Source organism: Ahaetulla prasina, chromosome 1 (assembly GCF_028640845.1).
Source record: "Ahaetulla prasina isolate Xishuangbanna chromosome 1, ASM2864084v1, whole genome shotgun sequence".
Classification (NCBI taxonomy): Eukaryota; Metazoa; Chordata; class Lepidosauria; order Squamata; family Colubridae; genus Ahaetulla; species Ahaetulla prasina.
The window spans coordinates 189,054,626-189,075,586 of record NC_080539.1 but is presented as its reverse complement, the minus strand read 5'-3'; the positions used below and the strand labels follow the sequence as shown (position 1 = coordinate 189,075,586).

The 20,961-nt window shown below is 44.0% G+C and overlaps 1 protein-coding gene across 13 annotated transcripts in view; it reads left to right on the top strand.

Moving 5' to 3' along the window:
• HDAC4 (histone deacetylase 4) overlaps nucleotides 1-20,961 on the top strand; it is a 612,734-nt gene that overhangs the window by 542,472 nt on the left and 49,301 nt on the right. For 12 of the 13 annotated variants that reach the window (XM_058185449.1, XM_058185442.1, XM_058185422.1 and 9 more), the window contains 3 exons: nucleotides 1,475-1,572; nucleotides 4,999-5,117; nucleotides 14,433-14,566. In XM_058185449.1, coding sequence (XP_058041432.1) covers nucleotides 1,475-1,572; nucleotides 4,999-5,117; nucleotides 14,433-14,566 — 351 coding nt within the window. Of the gene's footprint in view, nucleotides 1-1,474; nucleotides 1,573-4,998; nucleotides 5,118-14,432; nucleotides 14,567-20,961 lie in introns of those variants that run through there. The other variant, XR_009155364.1, reaches the window with a different exon arrangement.

Below are 20,961 nucleotides of genomic sequence, written 5' to 3'. Positions count from 1 at the left end.
ACTAGTTGCCAAGGATCTGAATTTTGATCATGTGACCATGGGGATGCTGCAACAGTCTTGTGGAAAATCAATTATAAGTCACTTTTATCAGTGCCATTGTAACTTCAAACATTCACTAAATGAATGGTTGTAAGTCAAGGACTACCTATAGTGGGAGAAGATGGCAATAATATGGTAGGCAGCAAGGAGAAAGTCGAACTACTTAATTCCTTCTTTGCATCTGTCTTCACAAAAAGAAGAATAGTCCAGCCTATCAAAAGCAGCATCGTGGGAGATAGCAGAGGAATGCAAGTCAAAATAGGCAAGGATTTGGTAGGAGAATACCTATCTGCGTTCAAATCTCCTGGATCAGATTCCCAGAGTACTGAAGGAGCTGGAAGAGGTGATCTCAGAACCACGAATGAAATCTTTCATAGCTCCTGGAGTATGAGGGAACTGCCAGAGGACGGGAAAAGAACTGATGTGGTTTCAATCTTCAAAAAACTGCCAAAAATGCCAATGGAGTTCTAAGTCCATCAACAGATGAATAACATCAAGATTACAGGAAGTGATAGTACTCATAGTAGGTCACATTTGGAATACTGCATCCAGTTCTGGTCACCATGTTAAGAAAAAAAAATGTTGAGGCCCTAGAATTTGTGCAGAGAAGAACAACAAAGCTGATAACAAGTCTGGGGGCTAAATTGCATGATTAAAGGAACTAGATTGGCATGTTTAGCCTAACCAAAAAAAAAAAAAAAGGCTTAGGGGAGATCTGATAGCAGTCTTCCAATATTTGAAGTGCTCTCATAGGGAAAATGGCATCGATTTATTCTCCAATACCACCTAAGGGCAGAACAGGAAGCTGAAAGCTTGTCCAACCAGGAAGTAAGGAAGAATTTCCTGATAGTCACAATGATTAAACAGTGGATTCATTGGCCCTGCAGTTGACCTCTATACTCTCCTTCCCAGGAGGAAACAGGTCACCCTAAAGGGGGTCACTGGGTGATCATCTGCAGACACATTTAGTGTAGGAAAATATTTAGACTTCACTACCCAAATTGCAACATGATAGGCTTTAATAGCAGCTCTTACCAGCATTGGTAAAGTTTGCTCATCTTCTACCAACAGCATTCTAGATATTTCTATTCCATTTTATCCTTTTCAATTCCTCCTCTTGAGGGACCAAGTGATCCATGGGTTGGAAGGCATGGATCTCTTGGTGGAGATTTGAACAGGATTGCACGGACCAATCCTGTTCAAAGCCCTATTCAAGGAACCCGGCAGGCAGATAGTATTTAAATGTATTTAAAAGTTAAGATCACACTATCACAATAGGGGCATTTAAGATTTCTACATCGGTTTGTATTTTCTCATATTAAATTGTATAAGAGCTATTAAATGATTTGAAGTGCTGTTAAACAATCTTATAGATATTAATATTTCCTAGATACATCACCTGTTTCATTCTTTTTCTTCATTTTCTATTTCTTAGGTTGGCATAGGATTGGGTGTTGGTTTTAATGTAAATATAGCATTTACTGGTGGTCTTAATCCACCAATAGGAGACCCAGAATACTTGACTGCTTTCAGGTAATTCTTAATTTACAAATTTTTCTTAGCTTGGTGGGTCATAAGGAGTATCTGTATGTTAACAAACCACAGAGTTCAAATTTGTACACTTACGCTAAGCGTAAGCCTTATACTTATAAAAAAGGAAATTCATTACATAAAAGCAATGGAAGTTTTAATGTATAGAATTTATCTTTCTATTATTTTTTTGTTTATGATATATTTCTCATGTGATATTTTTCATGCTATTTGTATTAATTGATTCTTTTCAACATATATTCCTTATATGACATTTTCTCTTGTAGTTTTTGATGAGTAAGTCTCATTTTAATAAAGTTAAGGCACTGGGACAACCTAGAATCAGATTAAGGAAAGTAATTGCTGGAACTACTGTTCATGGTAAAATTATCCTAAAATCCATTTTAGAGAAATTCCAAGGGAAAATGTAAGCCAAGAACTTAAGAAACTTAAGTGTATCTTAAACTTTTTTTTTCAGAGGACCTCTTCCCACTTTTAAAAAAGGTTCCCAAAAGAGCTTTTGTTTATGTGGGTTACTGTATTTTTCGGAGTATAAGATGCACTGGAGTATAAGACACAGCTTAGTTTTTGGGGAGGAAAATGGGGGGGGGGAAATCTGCCTACCAGATATTAATTTGACTAGCGTCCTTAGTCTGGTCAGCTTCAGTACATTAGTTTATTGTTTTTTATCCCCTGCTTGGGGATAAGAAACAGCTTCTAAAGCACAACTGATGGAGAGAGAAGCAATGAGAAAAGCAGGCAAACATGGAGATCGGCTTCACTCGCTATTGCCTTGTTAGGGCTGAAAAAAATATCAGCTAAGAGTTGGAGGGAGCAGGCAAAGCGCTTCACTCACTAGCGCCTTGTTAGGGCTGAAAAAAAGCTTCAAAAAAGTTACATTCGGAATATAAGATGCACCCAAATTTTCAGCCTCTTTTCGGAGGGGAAAAAAGTGTCTTATACTCCGAAAAATATGGTATATTTATTGATGTTTACTGTTTTAAAAAATTAAAATTGATGCATTTGCTAATACTACTGCTTCTCATGATTGTTTGATGGGGTTTAAATATTGTATTGTTTTTTAGTGTAGGCTGGCAAAAAATTACAAGGCCCCTTGAGAGGATCTTGAGGCACCCTTCAGGAGCTTTGGGACCACACTTTTAAAAAACACTGGCCTAAAAGAAAGCATATGTCATAATTTAAAAAAATAGCACTAATTCTAAACAAAAAGCTCCATGAGTCAGGTAGCAATAGCAATTAGACATATACCGCTTCATAGTGCTTTTACAGCCCTCTCTAAGCGGTTTACAGAACGGGCATATTGCCCCCAACAATCTGGGTCCTCATTTTATCCACCTCGGAAAGATGGAAGGCTTGAGTAGGTGAAATTTAAACTGCCAAACTTCAGCTAGCTGAAGTAGCCTGCAGTGCTGCACTCTAACCGTTGTGCCACCTCGGCTCATAGATAACACAATCCAGATGTTTTTCACAGATTTTTATTTTCCAAAAAAATCTACTCTTAATAGAGTGAGATGGACAGCTTGTTTTTTGTTAAGAGTTCAAAATCCCTCATTTCAAAAATGTCCAACTATTGTGCACATATCCCCTATATCTCCTCAATTCTAAATTTAGGTAGTCTTCAATTTACAACCACAACTGGATTGGAATCTCAGGCACTGAACAAAGCTATCATTAAGCAAGACAGTCACTTGATATCTTCACTCAATGACCACAATCCCAGCACCCCCAGTAATCTCTGGGAGATTGTTAAAGAAACAGAGTGAAAGAGCTGCCTGCCAAGTGCACCCCCCTGTGCACAGAAGGAAATTGCTCCAATGAGCTGCAGGAATGGAACTTAGATTTTCAGCACTCCTCCTCCTGTAGTCAATCCTTGAAGACAAAAGAGAGTCCTCTCAGCAAGTGGCTTGCAAATTTTCCACCATTGATTTTCTGGGGAAGCCAGCAAAGGATATTGCAAATGACAACTGCATGCCAAGAACCCAAATCATGATCATATGACTGGGGTGCAGCATTACATTTTACAACAGCTGGAAGATAACACATTGTAACTTTGAACAGTTATTAAACTAAACTATAAGTAAAGGTTAAAATGTACATAGATTAGAAGTCTCTTCATTATAGTAATGTATTCATTTGATTGAGCACAGGAAACAAGCTGCAATAACAATACCATTTCATAGTGCCTCTGAGAGGTTTACAGAGTCAGCTATTAAGAATAAAAATCCAGCACAAAGCCTAGGATAGTTATCTACCATATTTCCCTAAAAATAAGACAGGGTCTTATATATATTTTTTGCCACCAAAAAGGCACCAGGTCTTATTTTCAGGGTGGGAATGTCGTCCATTGATTCACCTCACTTGCGTGAGTCACCCCCAGCCTCCTTTTCCCTGTCAGAGGCCTTCAGGAACTTCTTCTGTGGCTGGCAAAGCAATCTGGAGCTCTGTTATTGGCTGCAGATGCCTTCAGAAAAGCCTTGCTGGCTGCAGAAGAAATGACCCAGCAAGGCAGGTGTCAGGGTGTGCGAGGCCTGGCTGCAACTATCCGAAGGTATGTAGTAGGGCAGCTCCACCCACCATTTCCACCCTAGCATTTACCTGGTCACCCTGGAGTGGGTGGCATCTTAATTAGGGCTTATTTTGGGCATAGGGCTTATATTGGGCGTACATGTAAAATTCAAGCTAGGACTTACTTTCAAGGTAGGTTGTATTTTTGGGGAAACATGGTACTTGGTTGCAGCCAGAGCATTTCCAAAACAATAGTAAACACAACCAACAGGAACTAGAGTACTATGTACTTTGTCCATCACAGAACTGACAACAGTGCTCCACATCCTTGAATAGAGTGCTCCACATCCTTGAATTCACCATTAATACTTTAGACCCTGTATTCTCAGTGCACAATTTCATTTATTAATCATGCATCCTAATTAGATATATGCAGATGAAGCATGCATTTTAAACTTAATATTAATATTATGAAATTAAAATAATTGACACTCAACTGTATAGTTTAATTTCTTAAGTGCCAATCATTTCAGTCAGGACTAAGCAAATTTAGTTGTACCTGGTTAGCGTTATATGTGATCCATAGAATTTCACATGTGTGATGTAATTCATTGTTTTCTGTGCAACTATTTATAAATTTGTAGATTTATCTATAGATATAAATTTCTCTATAGATATAAAGGAAAATGGTAAACTTCCAAAGTTCTGCTTTACAGTATAAGCTACAGTGTTCGTTTGTAGCTTTAGCATCTTCTCTAGTTCTTTTCTCATTCTTTGTTTGCTTTTTATTTGTGTTGAAAATGCCAGTGAAGAAGAAAACCGAATTGTTCAGTATCTTGGTGAGGTACAGTAATCTGTTTTCTGCCTTTTTTTTCTTTTGGGGATTGGCTATTCATGATGCAGAACAATAGTAATGCCTATTGCTCATGAATTTGCTCCAGATGTTGTACTGGTGTCATCAGGTTTTGATGCAGTAGAAGGTCATCCTGCACCCCTTGGAGGATATAATCTATCGGCAAAATGTAAGTTCTTTCAGGCTGTTAAATTTCACATATATTTGTTTCTATATTTATATTTAGGATCTTTCAGCTTCAAATTTAGCAATCACTGTTCTCATTTCACTCTTTATGGAATTTGAGGAAAGACAAAAATGGTACTCTTGTCCTTATTTTGCAACCACAATTGGGACAGTTGGGACCCTTTGGTTAAGTGAAGTGGTTGGTAAATGGGACTGGGACTGTGCTTTCTATTTCCCCACTTCCCCACTCTTTGGAATGCTCACCTCATCTCTAGGATATTTCTTAAAAAGGGAATTAAAGTTTGTATTTACATTCTTGGAGAGGAAGGGATTATAAGAGAGGAAGCAGACATACAGTGGAGAAATACACATTGAAAACAACAAATCACCAGACCACTCTGTGAAGGGAGGGGGGAAAACTCGGTCGAAAAACTGGTGGCCGCCTGGGAGGGGGCGGCCGCCGGGGCTTTGGACCACGTCGTGTCTTTGCAGCCTCTGATCCAGCGCCGAACTCGCCCAGCTCCTTGGTATAACGAGGAGCTGAGGGAGATGAAGCGCCGGAAGAGACGCCTAGAGAGTGCCTGGAGGTCCAGCCGCACCGAATCCGACCGAACACTAGTTAGGTCTCATATTCAGACCTATCTAGTGGCGATAAGAACGGCGAAACATAAATATTTCTCCGCTTTTATCGCATCGGCAGATAACTGCCCAGCTACCCTGTTTAGGGTGACCCGCTCCCTGCTTTTGCAGGAGGCTCGGGAAGACCCCTTGCAGGGCCGTGCTGAGGATTTTGTACAGTATCTGTCCGATAAAATCGCTCGGATCCGGGATGAACTGGACACTGTGTCAGGCCTGGAAACCATATTAGACGTTAGGGTTCCAGACGCTGCCACATTTTTCCCCTGAGGGGAAGAAGGGGGGCTGAGGGGTATGGTAACATTCTTCAAGCGGTCAAGGTCGGATGGTGTTCACATCTGCAGGAAGAGTGGCAAGAAGATATTCGAATGAACTGGGAGAACGTGGGACCATGTGACCATCAAAGGGGTCAGGGGGGTGGGACTCTTGGGGTTTGTATAACTGGGAAAAGAATCCGGAAATTCAGTTTTGGAATTTCACTCATCGTGTGCCAGTTTCCTCATGCTAGTAAAGAACTCTGAAAAACAATGGCTTCTGAGGTTTTTTTACGCAAAAGAGGTTTTTCTGGAACCTTGACATTATTCCAAAAACCCCTAACTTTCTTTTGCTAACGGTACCCTCTCCTCCGCTCAGAGGGGGCCCGTTAGGGGGGTGCTGGGCCCTCGCCTCCGCAACCTCCACAGCAGTGCAAAGACCCAGCGAAGATGGAAGAGCAGCAAGCTGAAAGCTTGGAAGTAGCACAGAAGCTTGAATCTGACGATTTAGTTGAAATCACCTACTTCCCATCGGAAGATATGACTCAAAAACCCGAAGTGGTAGAGCCTGCTTGTCAGCTTGGAGCACGGCCCAAAGACTCCGATTCATGGGTAAGCTGTCGTTCAGGAGAAAACATTTCCCCGGGACGGAATGGAGAGCCCCCTCCCTCTTCTCAGCCTCACTGGAGGACAGTAAAACCCGGAGAATCGGGAGAGTCACTGGATTGGGACCTGAGAAACCCCCTGAAATCCCAGTCCCTATTAGACCTCCCTGAAACTTTTGAGCCTTTGGAAGTGAGGCCTCGTATAAGCTCAGCTCACCCACCTTGAGAGCCTTTAGCTCAGCCTAAATTCACCTTCCCTCCCACCAGAGAGGGAGAAATTACTGAAGCTCAAAGCCGTTCCGATGAACGCAGGAGGACCTCCCTTCCCTCCTTCAGACGGCAGGGAGTTCAGGCAGCACCAGGGACTTGGGGGGAATCGCAACTCCCCCCTCCAATTGACTTTTCCCGCCAACAGAAGCCGACGCTGCCTCCAGCAGCTTCTATTCCTCCTGGTTGGGCATTTTATCCTGGACAAGGGTGGATCCAATACCAATGGCAACCAGCCAGTTCAGCACCTTTCTTTCCTGGGGGCCCCAGGCCGATTTTTGCCTCATCAGCTGAAGCATTTCAAGGACTTCCGTCTCAGCAGCCAGGGGGAATTCCACCCCCCTACACAACTCAGCAACCCGCCACAACAGCAACGGCCGTCCCCCAAATCCCTCTTCAACCGCAAGCAGGCCAGCTAAACCCACCTGCACCCCTTCACCCAGCCCCTCCCCCTTTCAAACCAACCTTTGATGGGAATCCACACCACCTGGCTTACTTTCTCAGCAGAATTAAGGCTTACGTTGAACAATATAGACATCAATACCCATCAGAAAGAAGCCTAATCAACGCCATCTCGGATGGTATGAATGTGGGGCTAGCCTCAGAATGGATAACTCAACTACACAATGAACGTGCACCAGAACTAAACGATGTTCACGGATTTATGGCACTGCTTCGCAACCGGTTTCAAGATGATGACCTAATTGCAGAATGTGAAACCACCTTAAAAACGATGAAGCAAGGTAACAAGCTTCTAAAACAATTTGTATGGGATTTCAGAAGGGTTGCTGGCAATCTTAGACATTGGCCAGATCGGGTCCTCCTCCACTACTTCAAAGATGCCATTGATCAAAACATCAGAAAAGCCTGCTCCACCAGAGGAATCCCAGAACAACTAAATGACTGGTACAACGTGTCCATCGCTCTGGACAGAGAATTCAACCCCCTCCAAAGCCAATCACCAACTACAACTCCACAACGACCACCTACAAGACCCTCCCTCTTAAGACCAACCACACCCTCCACCTTTCAGCCTTCAACAATAATCAAATCATTGTGGAAAACTAGGACATCAGGCGTCACTTTGCCTAGCCCCAACACCCCTCCCACAGTATCGCCCACCAACCGCTACCCGACCACGCAAACCCCCTCGAAAGAATCCGAATACCAGTCGCTTTGCGAGACAAGTCATAGACCTCCCTACTGACCTTCCGTCATCTGATTCACCTCCTGACGACTCAAACCAAGCAGAAAACGACCCAATGGTGAGTGCACCCATTCCTTCATTTGCTATCAAAGTAAACTTAGTAATTCCAGGGGGAGGGACCAAAAAGGATTTAGAGGCTATTGTGGACACAGGATGCACCAGATGCCTAATTTCAACCTCTACAGTCGCCCAACTCCGTATAAAAACATTTCCCTTGAAACACCCAATTAAATTCCACCAAGTAGATGGAACCTTGATTAGTGGCGTTCCAGCGACCCAAATCACACAACTGGTTTGCTTAGAAATTGGAGCCCATCATGAACTTATAAGATTCATAGTAATTCCAAAGATGTCAGAATCCATCATCCTGGGTTTAGCTTGGTTGGACAAATGGGAACCCACAATCAAATGGGAGGATGGCTTCAGGAAAATTATATGGTCTTTCAGACCCTTAGACCCAATTCCCCCTACCGAAAAAAAACTTATCCAAAATGACCACCAGAGGGAACCAACAACCACCATATCCACTCCATCTCCTAATGAACCACGCATCCCTAAAGCATACATGGATTTATCAGACGTTTTTAGCGAGGATGAATGTAACCTCTTACCCCCCCCACCGACAAACTGATTGCGCAATTGAATTGCACCCGGGGGCAAAATTACCAAAACCCAAAATGTACTCAATGACGCCAGCCGAAATGTCTGAACTAAGAAAATACATTGACACTAACCTAGCCAGAGGGTTCATTGAACCAGCAAAATCACCTGTAGCTGTGCCCGTGTTATTTAAGCAAAAGAAAGATGGTTCGCTTAGATTGTGTATTGACTTCAAAAATATCAATGCAATTTGCATACATACCCTTTACCATTTATGCACGATTTGTTGAACCACTTATCAAAAGGCAAAATTTTCACCAGATTGGATTTAAAGGAAGCCTATTACCGGGTCCGCATCAAGGAAGGTGATGAATGGAAAACGGCTTTCAACTGCCCCTTGGGCAATTTCCAATACCGTGTCATGCCTTTTGGCCTCCAAGGGGCTCCAGCTGTTTTTATGCAACTAATTAATGAAACCCTGCACCCCCATCTTTACAATGGGGTTCTTGTCTACTTAGATGATATTCTTATCTACACAAACAATATTGAACAACATATCAAATTGGTCAGACAAGTCCTTAAAAAGCTCCTAGCGGCCAAGCTATATGTCAAACTTTCCAAATGCGAATTCCATAAGGAATCCCTAGACTACCTAGGTTACCGGATATCAAACAAAGGTATCGAAATGGACCCAGGAAAAGTAAAAGCGGTTTTGGATTGGCAACCGCCACGCACACGTAAGCAACTTCAAAGTTTCTTGGGATTCGCAAATTTTTACCGCAAATTCATTCCTTCTTTCACAGAAGTAGCTCTACCATTAACAGAATTGTTAAAAACTGGGCCATTACCCGCCAAACCCAAACCTACCCAACCCCTACCTTGGACAATGGACTGCCAACATTCCTTTGAACACCTGAAACTCCTATTCTCAATGGAACCAATTCTTCAACACCCGGATCCAAATAAACCTTTTGTGGTCCAAGCTGATGCAAGTGATGTAGCAGTAGTCGCTGTCTTATTACAACGGAATACCAACAACAATCTAATACCCTGCGCGTACGTGTCTAAAAAACTGACAGACACTGAATGCAGATGGGCAGTTTGGGAAAAGGAAGCCTTTGCAGTACGCTGGGCACTCCTGTCCTGGAGACACTTCCTTGAAGGGGGAAAAGAACCATTCGAGGTATGGACCGACCACAAAAACCTCGAATACTTAAAAACCCCTCGAAAGCTTTCTCCCAAACAAGTTAGATGGGTTCAGTTTTTCAAACAGTTCCATTTCACCCTCAAATACATCCCCGGCGATCAAAATCTACTGGCTGACACCCTATCTAGGAAACCACAATTTGACAGCCAACGCGAAGAGGTAATACATGCGATGATTCCCGATAGCGAACCGGCCAGCCAAGCACTTACTCAACCGCAATCACGCCGTAGTACTAACATCCCACCAAATAAACTACTAGCGGAATTAAAATCAGCACTCACTGACGATGCTTGGTTTAAAGAAAACTTGCCACACCTCACCTTAAGGGATGGGATACCCTGGAAGGGAACTAAGATTTATGTACCCGTCGCTATGCAGCTACCTATACTACAGAGAAGCCACGACTCTCGCCTAGGCTAGAAGACAATTCTGGTGGCCAAAATTGAAATCAGATGTCGAAGACTATGTCCGGAGCTGTGCTACCTGCGCTACCATGAAGTCCAGACCAGGGAAACCCCCTGGACTCCTACAACCCGTAGCCGAACCCACCAGACCCTGGGAAGAGATTGCCATGGATTTTATTGTTGAACTCCCATCTAGTGGGGGAAATACAGTGATATGGACCGTAGTGGACTTGTTCTCTAAACAGGCCCATTTCACTGTGTGCAGCGGATTGCCATCGGCGAGAAAATTAGCAAAGCTCTTCGTCAAACACATCTACAGACTGCATGGAATTCCTAAAAGGATAATATCCGACGGGTGTTCAATTCACAGCCAAGTTCTGGAGAGAGTTCCTACGGTCCATTGGGTCGTCTCAAGGACTTAGTTCTGGGTTCCATCCAGAGACTAATGGAGCGGCTGAAAAATTGAACTCGATGGTGGAACAATACATACGGTGTTATGTAAATTACCAACAAGAAAACTGGTCAGATTTGTTACCATTTGCAGAAGTCGCATATAATAATGCTGTACACAGCAGCACGGGGTTAACCCCTTTTCAAGTAACCACTGGCATGGACTTAGTTCCAATGCCTGAACTCCCTGTGCAACCCCCCACTTCCGTTTCCCTAACGGACTGGATGAATTCGTTGAAAAAAGGTTGAGAAAATACAAAAAAGGCCTTAGCTGTGACAGCTCGGAATTACAAAGCCCAAGCTGACAAACACCGTTCCCTTCAACCCCCTTTTCGCATTGGAGATAAAGTCTTTTTATCTACTAAGTATCTGAGGTTGAGAATACCCAGCAGAAAATTCGTTCCAAAATTTTTGGGTCCTTTCCCCATTGTAAAAATTATTAATCCCGTTACCATCCAACTCAGGCTTCCTCGAATGTTGGGGGAAATACACCCGGTATTCCATACCAGCTTATTAAAACCTGCTAGACAGTCTGGTCTGAGACCTCAACCTGCCGCTCCTCCACCCCCCTTGATAATCCAAGGTGAAACCCACTATGAAATCAAGAAAATCCTTGACTCTAGACTATACAGAGGTCAATTACAATATTTAGTCCCCTTTAAGGGATATCCATTATCTGAATCTACTTGGGTCAAAAGTTGGAAAGTAAATGCTGACAATTTGATTAAACAATTTCACGACACTTTCCCTGACAAACCTAAAAAACCTCTTGGAGAGGGGGGGGTGTAGAAGGGAAGTGTGGACCACTGACACTCTTCTTTATCAACTCTTTGTTTTCTTTCCTAGGATATAGCTTCTTTTCCAAGGGGGGACGCCTGTCAGGCCTGGAAACCATATTAGACTTTAGGGTTCCAGACGCTGCCACATTTTTCCCCTGAGGGGAAGAAGGGGGGCTGAGGGGTATGGTAACATTTTTCAAGCGGTCAAGGTCGGATGGTGTTCACATCTGCAGGAAGAGTGGCAAGAATATATTTGAATGAACTGGGAGAACGTGGGACCATGTGACCATCAAAGGGGTCAGGGGGGTGGGACTCTTGGGGTTTGTATAACTGGGAAAAGAATCCGGAAATTCAGTTTTGGAATTTCACTCATCGTGTGCTAGTTTCCTCATGCTAGTAAAGAACTCTGAAAAACAATGGCTTCTGAGTTTTTTTTATGCAGAAGAGGTTTTTCTGGAACCTTGACACACTGATTGGATAGATTCAGGCGAGGGGACGGGGACGAGTCTTGTAAATATTACCTGGGCTGAGTTTGATCCTGTGACCCCTGATGACATGGACAGGTTGTTGGCTAGGCTGAATCCCACCACATGTTTATTGGACCCGTGTCCCTCCTGGTTGGTACTGGCTACACGGGAGCTGACACGAGGCTGGCTCCTGGGAATTACCAACGCTTCCTTGTTGGAGGGCATTTTTCCCACTGCCTTGAAAGAGGCGGTGGTGAGGCCCCTCCTCTAGAAGCCATCCTTGGACCCAGCGTCCAGTCTCCAACCTTCGCTTTCTGGTGAAGGTTGTTGAGAGTGTGGTGGCATATCAGCTTCCCCAATACCTGGAGGAAACTGTCTTTCTAGACCCGTTCCAGTCCGGCTTCAGACCTGGATACAGCACCGAGACGGCTTTGGTCGCCTTGGTGGATGACCTCTGGAGGGCTCGGGACAGGGGATGTTCCTCTGTCCTGGTCCTGTTAGACCTCTTGGCGGCTTTTGATACCATCGACCATGGTATCCTGCTGCGGCGGTTGGAGGGATTGGGGGTGGGGGGCACCGTTTATCGGTGGTTCTCATCCTATCTCTCTGACCGTTCGCAGAAGGTGTTGGCAGGGGGGCAGAGATCGACCTCTAGGTGCCTCAGGGGTTGGTTCTCTCGCCTCTCCTGTTCAACATCTATATGAAGCCGCTGGGTGAGGTTATCCGTCGTTTTGGGGTGGATTATCATCTGTACGCTGATGATACTTAGCTGTACATTTCCACCCCGAACCACCCCAGCAAAGCTGTTGAGGTGATGGACCAGTGTCTTGAGGCTGTGCGGGTCTGGATGGGGAGGAACAGGCTCCAGCTCAACCCCACCAAGACAGAGTGGCTGTGGATTCCGGCGTCCCGGTACAGTCAGTTTATGCCTTCGCTGACTGTGGGGGGTGAAGTTCTGACCCCCAGGGGAAGAGTGCGCAACTCTTGGACGATCGGCTGTCCCTAGAAGAACACCTGACGGCTGTCGCCAGGGGAGCATTTTATCAGGTTCGCCTGGTGCACCAGTTGCGCCCCTTTCTTGATCGGGACTCCTTACGCACAGTCACTCACACCCTCGTTACCTCTCGCTTGGACTATTGCAATGCTCTCTAAATGGGCTCCCCTTGAAGAGCACAAGGAGGCTCCAACTAGTCCAGAATGCGGCTGCGCGGGTAATGGTTGGAGCACCATGTTGCTCCCATATAACACCTATCCTGCATGGCCTGCACTGGGTGCCGGTAGCCTTCCGGGTGCAATTCAAGGTGTTAGTGCTCACCTTCAAAGCGCTCCATGGCTCAGGACCAGGCTATCTACGAGACCGCCTTCTGCCACCGATAGCCTCCCAACGACCTGTGCGCTCCCATGGAGTGGGCCTGCTCCGGGTGCCATCATCCAAACAGTGTCGGTTGGTGGCCCTCAGGGGGAGAGTCTTCTCTGTGGCAGTACCGACCCTATGGAACAAGTTACCTCCGGGGTTACGCCAACTCCCCGACCTCCGAACCTTCAAGCGGGAACTGAAGACCTTATTATTTAATCAGGCGGGACTAGCCTAAGTGTTTTTAATTAATTTAATTAATGTATTAATTTATTTATAATTTTAAATTTTAAGGGTTTTATATCGGTCTATGACCATTTTAGTTAATTAGGCCTGTTAAATATTTCATTTTAAATGCATTTTAAATTTGTGATTTATATTGTGTATTTTATGTGTTTTAATATGGCTGTAAACCGCCCTGAGTCCTTCGGGAGAAGGGCGGTATAGAAATTAAATTATAAATAAAATAAATAAAATGGTGATCTCTGTGGGAAGTCTTTCCTATGCCTAACCCACAGATTAGAGAGTCAGAGATAGGACAGAATTGGCATATTGGATTAACTCATAAAAGAGTATTTTATTATGCATGCCACAAATTTATCAAATATCTCAGGCTACATACTTACAGAATTTCAGCATTATGATGGAGAAAACAACTTTCAATAGTGCTCAGTTTCTCATTTTTCTGAATGTTCCCTCTTTACTATTTTATATCTATTTGTGGCTAAAAGCTGATAGGAAACAGGGTTGGTATCATTTTTATTTACATTTTTTCCAAATATGCATTATTTTAGTGCATGCATTTTGTGATATACTTCCTTAATATGCCCAAGTCTAAAAATCCTAAGCTGTAAAAAAATGTTTTTTATATATGGGAGCACTCTGATTTTCATATAGATTCAAAAAATGAATTGATTACATTTGCATTAAAATTCAAATTAAATTCAAATTAATTCTAGTCAACTTGAAGCAGACTGGGAACAGGTTTGAAAGTGGAGATAATGTTTTGCAATATTTCTGATTTTTCAGATGACTTATTTTTGGTGCTTATTCTTATTCTGCATTTTATTCTTTTTTGCTTTTTCTCAGGCTTTGGATACCTCACCAAACAGCTTATGGGGCTGGCTGGAGGACGAATCATTCTAGCTCTTGAAGGAGGTCATGATCTAACAGCCATTTGTGATGCATCTGAAGCATGTGTTTCTGCTTTGCTAGGAAATGAGGTAGAAGTAAAAATGCAATTTATGCTTTCTCATTAATTGATTTTTAATTTTAAATACATCATGATATAGGTGTATTGCTTCATTATGATCTCTTTGAAATTACAAGGATTTTGCATGAAATCACAGTTCCAAAGCAAATCATTGTGATGAGACCCCTCTTGGGGCTCTCATCACAGATACAGGTAAAACTCAAAAAATTAGAATATCGTGCAAAAGTTCATTTATTTCAGTAATGCAACTTAAAAGGTGAAACTAATATATGAGATAGACTCATTAAATGCAAAGCAAGATAGTTCATGCCTTGATTTGTCATAATTTTGATGATTATGGCTGACAGCTCATGAAAACCCCAAATTCACAATCTCAGAAAATTAGAATATTATATGAAATCAATAAAACAAGGATTGTACATAGGACAATATTGGACCTCTGAAAAGTATAAGCATGCATATGTACTCAGTACTTGGTTTGGGCCCCTTTTGCATCAATTACTGCCTCAATGCGGCGTGGCATGGATGCTATCAGCCCGTGGCACTGCTGAGGTGTTACGGAAGACCAGGATGCTTCCATAGCGGCCTTCAGCTATTCTGCATTGTTCAGTCTCATGTCTCTCATCTTTCTCTTGGCAATGCCCCATAAATTCTCTATGGGGTTCAGGTCAGGCGAGTTTGCAGGTCAATGAAGCACAGTAATCCCATGGGCATTGAAACAGGTTTTGGTACTTTTGGGAGTGTGGGCAGGTGCCAAGTCCTACTGGAAAATGAAGTCAGCATCCCCATAAAGCTCATCTATGGAAGGAAGCATGAAGGGCTCCAAAATCTCCTGGTAGACGGCTGCGTTGACCCTGGATTTAATGAAGCACAGTGGACCAACACCAGCAGATGACATGGCTCCCCAAATCAACAGACTGTGGAAACTTCACACTGGACTTCAAGCATCTTGCAGTGTGTGTTTCTCCATTCTTCCTCCAGACTCTGGTCCTCAGAAAAGAGGACTTTGGACCACTGAGCAACAGACCAGTTCTTTTTTTCTTTAGCCCAGGTAAGACGCTTCTGACATTGTTGTTGTTCAGGAGTGGCTTGACAAGAATACGACATTTGAAACCCATATCCAGGATCCGTCTATGTGTGGTGGCTCTTGACTCCAGCCTCAGTCCACTCCTTGTAAAAGTCCCCAACACTTTTGAATGGCCTTTTCCTAACAATCCTCTCCAGGCTGCGGTCATCCCTGCTGCTTGTGCACCTTTTTCTTCCATACTTTTCCCTTCCACATGACTTTCTATTAATGTGCTTTGATATAGCACTTTGGGAACATCCAACTTCTTTTGCAATTACCTTTTGAGGCTTTCCCTCCTTATGGAGAGTGTCAGTGATGGTTTTCTGCAAAACTGCAGTCTTTCCCATGATTGTGATTCCTACTGAACCAGACTGGGAGACCATTTAAAGGCTCAGGAACCCTTTTCAGGTGTTATGGCTTAATTGGCTTATTAGAGTGGGACACTTTGAGCCTAGAATATTGAACCTTTTCACAATATTCTAATTTTCTAAGATTGTGAATTTGGGGTTTTCATAAGCTGTCAGCCATAATAATCAATTATGACAAATCAAGGCGTGAACTATCTCGCTTTGCATGTAATGAGTCTATCTCATATATTAGTTTCACCTTTTAAGTTGCATTACTGAAATAAATGAACTTTTGAACAATATTCTAATTTTTTGAGTTTTACCTGTAAATCCAACTTCAGTTTTTCCCTTAGTTCATTTTCCTTCACCATACTAGGAGTACATTGGCATTTCTTTTTCAGAACCTGACAGTCCAGGATCTATGGGCTTATTTACATTTTCCCATTTAGCATTCCTTCTTTCATCTGGTTTTCCGCTGCTTCAGTTCTCCCATACTGTGAGAAACACTAGGGGCCCCAAATGCTTAAAAATGATTTTAACTCTTTGACCAAAAGAAGTATTTTTGAATACATCACCACTTAAATTTTAAAAATAAGACAAGAGAAACCAGTCTTCCAGATTTTGCTTTTCTTGGAAATGAATAGAGAATGTTCAGTACATATCTCAAACGGCACCTTGCTCCCTTCAAGGCATTAACATCAAATCACAACTTTTTGTTTTTTCATAACAAGCCATTATAGAACAAGCCATTTCTATAAAGATCTATCAATCTAATCAGTAAAATCCAATATTAAAGTTGCATTCTTTTCCACTTCAAGCATGAAGTTCTGAAGTCATCTCCATGTGGAAATAAAAATACTTGTTTCTTTTCTTTAATCAAAATAGTCACTTTTGCCATTTCAGCCAACTCCATCAACTTCTGCAGCCATTTGTCCATGTTAGGAATCAAAATGTCCTTCCATTTTTGTGTATACAATAGTCTTGCTGCTGTCAACATATATAGTAACAAAGTTCCGAATTTTTTCTCCAGGTCTTTTTCCATTAGACCCAAAAGGAAAAGTTCTGCTTTCATCTTTATCTCCATCTTCAAATTTTTCTGTATTAAAATATGAATCATATTCCATTTTTATTTATCACATATTGTAAGTATTCAGTAATATTTAAAACAGTCCTCACATTATCTCTTAGATGTCTTTTCAGCAGAAAGCCTGCTTGGTCTTCATGTATATATGCCTGTAAAATCTTCTTTAGTCTTTCTGCCAGAATGGCAGCAAAAAGTTTATAACCTTTATTTAATATTGAAATTGGTCTGTAATTCTTTGTTTTTCTAACATCTTGATCAGGGGTAAAATTCACTTACCTTCCCTACCAGCTCTCAAATGTGTGCGTGCCGCATCCACGCACATACAAAGCCTTCTGACTTTCGCAGCAGAAGGAAGAAAGTGAATGGCAGTGCCGCAGCACATGCAAGACAAAGTGCCACCAGCAAATGACAGCACTGCGGCAGTGGTCCAGGAGGGCAGGCTGGCCACAGACGTCCTGGGGCTGCTGCATATGTAAACGTGCATGTGCTGCGCTGCCACTGTTCACTTTCTTCCTTCTCCCGCTACGAAATTAAAGCGAATGGAACCGGAGTTGCTTCGGGGGGGCAGGAGGACGTGTGCACACTATGCAGCCAGGCGGGGAAGGAGAGCAGCGGCGGTGGCCCCTTCCAAGCACAGCGCATGGAGGCAAAGGCCAGCAAGGCATCTGCAGCGTGCCTGTTGCTGCAGAGGGACTGTGGTCACTCAGCCAGGGTGGCCTCGGCAGGGACTGCATTGGCCTCTCCGCCTGCACCATGTCCTGCTCTGGTCGGCCGCGCAACTATAAGTGTGGTGACCTGGTCATTAGCAAGATGAAGGGTTTCCTGCACTGGCCCGGCTGAGTAAGCGCTACCGCCCAGGCCGAAGGGAAAGCGTCATAGGCTCCACAGTGGCGCGGCCGGGCCTGACCCTCTCCCCATATGGGGGGCTGCCGCTGGAGGCTTCTGTGCTTCTTGCTCCGGTTCTTCACTGGTGGGCAGCAGCGCCACCGCTGAACCTCCTTTCCCCAGAGCGCCAGACTCTGAGGGCTGAGTTCCTGGCGTGGCACAAGTGGTCAAAGAGAACAGACAGGTGGCCAGGTGGGAAGTCAGTGGACTAGTTCGGAGCCCCAAGCCCTGCGGAGCTGGCATGGGAGGCATGCAGACCCGGTGGAAGGCGGCCTTTTCTGCAGCATCCCCCTCCCCTCTTTGGATTGCCCTGCAGGGGGGGCTCTGCCTTTGCAGAAATAGGCCAGGTGCATGTGGCCCAGGGATGTCCACTTGCCCTTCCGGAGCACTGCTGCCGCCCCTCTCAGTCCCAGCTCAGCGTCTGCATTTCCACCAAGGGCCGACTGCTGAACGCTGACCTCAGAAGGCAAACGGGCATGGGGGATCGCTGGGAAGGCAGCGTGGAAGGCAGGCAAGCAGCCCTGCCATGCTTGCCTGTCTTCCACGTGGCCTTCCAATTGCCTGCCTTTGCAAGCTGGCCACGGGGATTCCAGGAAGGTTGCTTGGAAGGCAGGGAAGCATGGCAGACTGCGGATCAGTTTGGCGTTGTGGCCAGCCAGCGGTTGCTACTAGCCCCAATCTCCACTAACGGTTCGGCCGAACCAATCCGAACTGGTAGCATTTCACACCTACCCCAGAGCAACACAATGTTGGCTTCTTTCCACATCTGGGATATATTTCCCCCCTGTAGTTGTATTCATTGTATCCTTTAGTGGTTAGAGAAGTTCGTCCTCAAAGTATATAATATTGGCTGCAAACAAGTTTTTAAGCTTTTCGAATGCTGCTTGGCACTCCATAGTCCACTTTAAAAAGATGGCTGGGCTTAGGTTTACCTTCTCCTTTTGTCTTTAAAGGGTTAGTGATGGGGAGTGTGATCTGGGCAAAAGATGGGATAAATTGGTAGAATTTGGTGAAACTCAGGAAACTTTGTAGTTGCTTTCTGGTGCAGGGTGGAGCCCAATCCAGTACTGCCTGGACCTTTTGGGGATCCATTTTGACTCTTTCATGTGAGATGCAGTAGCCTAAATAGTCTATTTTACTCTGGTGGAACTCACACTTGGAGAGTTTAGCATACAGCTTAGCAGCTTTTAGGTTTTTGAGTACAGTTCTCACCAATTTCACATGCTCAGTTTTCATTTCAGTGTAAATCAATGTCATTTAAATATACCAGCACCCCATTATATAGGTGCTCGTGCAGCACTTCATTAATTAGTTGCATGAACAGAGCGGGAGTGCCTTGGAGGCCAAAAGGGAGGACTTTTAACTGGAAACACTGCAGAGGACAATTAAAAGTATTTCTCCACTCATCCCCCTCTTTGATTCTCACACAATAGTACGCCTCCTGCAAGTTCAACTTAGTAAAAATCTTCCCCTTTGCCAAATGGGCTTCATTAGGGGCAAGGGGTAAACATTTTCCACATTTACTCCGCTTAACCCTCTATAGTCCACACATAGGCAAAGCAAGCGATCTTTTTTCTCCTGAAACAGAACAGGGGCAGCCACCTGGTATCGCACCAGCTGAATAAATCCACATTTGAAGTTCTTTTTTTTTCTTTTTTTTTATTGAAAAAGTTTACAAAAAAATTTTACCCCCTTTTTTCCCCCTCCCCCCTCCCTCCTCTCCCCCCTCCCTCCAAAACCACCCTCCTCCCTCCCCCCGACTTCTCATAGCAAACACAAAAGTTCAAAAAGAAAACAATCATACGCTAAATTTTCCCTAACACAAATTATAGTCCTCCCCTTCTTCTCAAATCCTAACTTCCCCCATACAAATCAGAGATAAATACATCCTAATCATTCAAAGGCAATCTGATATCTCTTAATCTAATATCTATTTTGCGTGTATTCAATCCATTTTTTCCATTCAGTTAGATATTTTTCTTGTATAGTGTCTTTCAAAAAGGCTGAGATTTTGGCCATCTCAGACAAATTAGCAACTTTCAGTATCCATTCTTCTATTGTGGGTAACTCTTTTTTCTTCCAGTATTGTCCTATCAATAGTCTTGCCACTGTTATTAAATTTAGAATCAGCTTAGTCTCAGTTACTGTACAGTCGTTAATAATTCCCAGTAAAAAAAATTGCGGTATGAACTTTATCTTCTTTTTCAAAACATTTTGTATGATCCACCAGATCCTTATCCAAAAAGCCTTAATCTTCTTACAAGTCCACCAAATATGAAAATATGTAGCATCATCACAATTACATCTCCAACATTTTGCTTGCATATCTGGATACATACATGATAGTTTCTTAGGGTCTAAATGCCACCTATAATGATGATCTCTGGAGGGCCAGGGATAGGGGTTGTTCCTCTGCCCTGGTCCTATTAGACCTCTCAGCGGCTTTCGATACCATCGACCATGGTATCCTGCTGCGCCGGTTGGAGGGATTGGGAGTGGGAGGCACCGTCTATCGGTGGTTCTCCTCCTATCTCTCCGACCGGTCGCAGACGGTGTTGACAGGGGGGCAGAGGTCGGCCCCGAGGCGCCTCACTTGTGGGGTGCCGCAGGGGTTGATTCTCTCGCCCCTTCTGTTCAACATCTATATGAAGCCGCTGGGTGAGATCATCAGTGGCTTCGGTGTGAGGTACCAGCTGTACGCTGATGACACCCAGCTGTACTTTTCCACACCGGGCCACCCCAATGAAGCTATCAGTGCTGTCCCGTGTTTGGAAGCCGTGACGGGTCTGGATGGGGAGAAACAGGCTCAAGCTCAATCCTCCAAGACAGAGTGGCTGTGGATGCCGGCATCCCGGCACAGTCAGCTGAGTCCTCGGCTGACTGTTGGGGCAGTCATTGGCCCGATGGAGAGGGTGCGCAACCTGGGCGCCCTCCTGGATGAACGGCTGTCTTTTGAAGACCATTTGACGGCCGTCTCCAGGAGAGCTTTCCACCAGGTTCGCCTGGTGCGCCAGCTGCGCCTT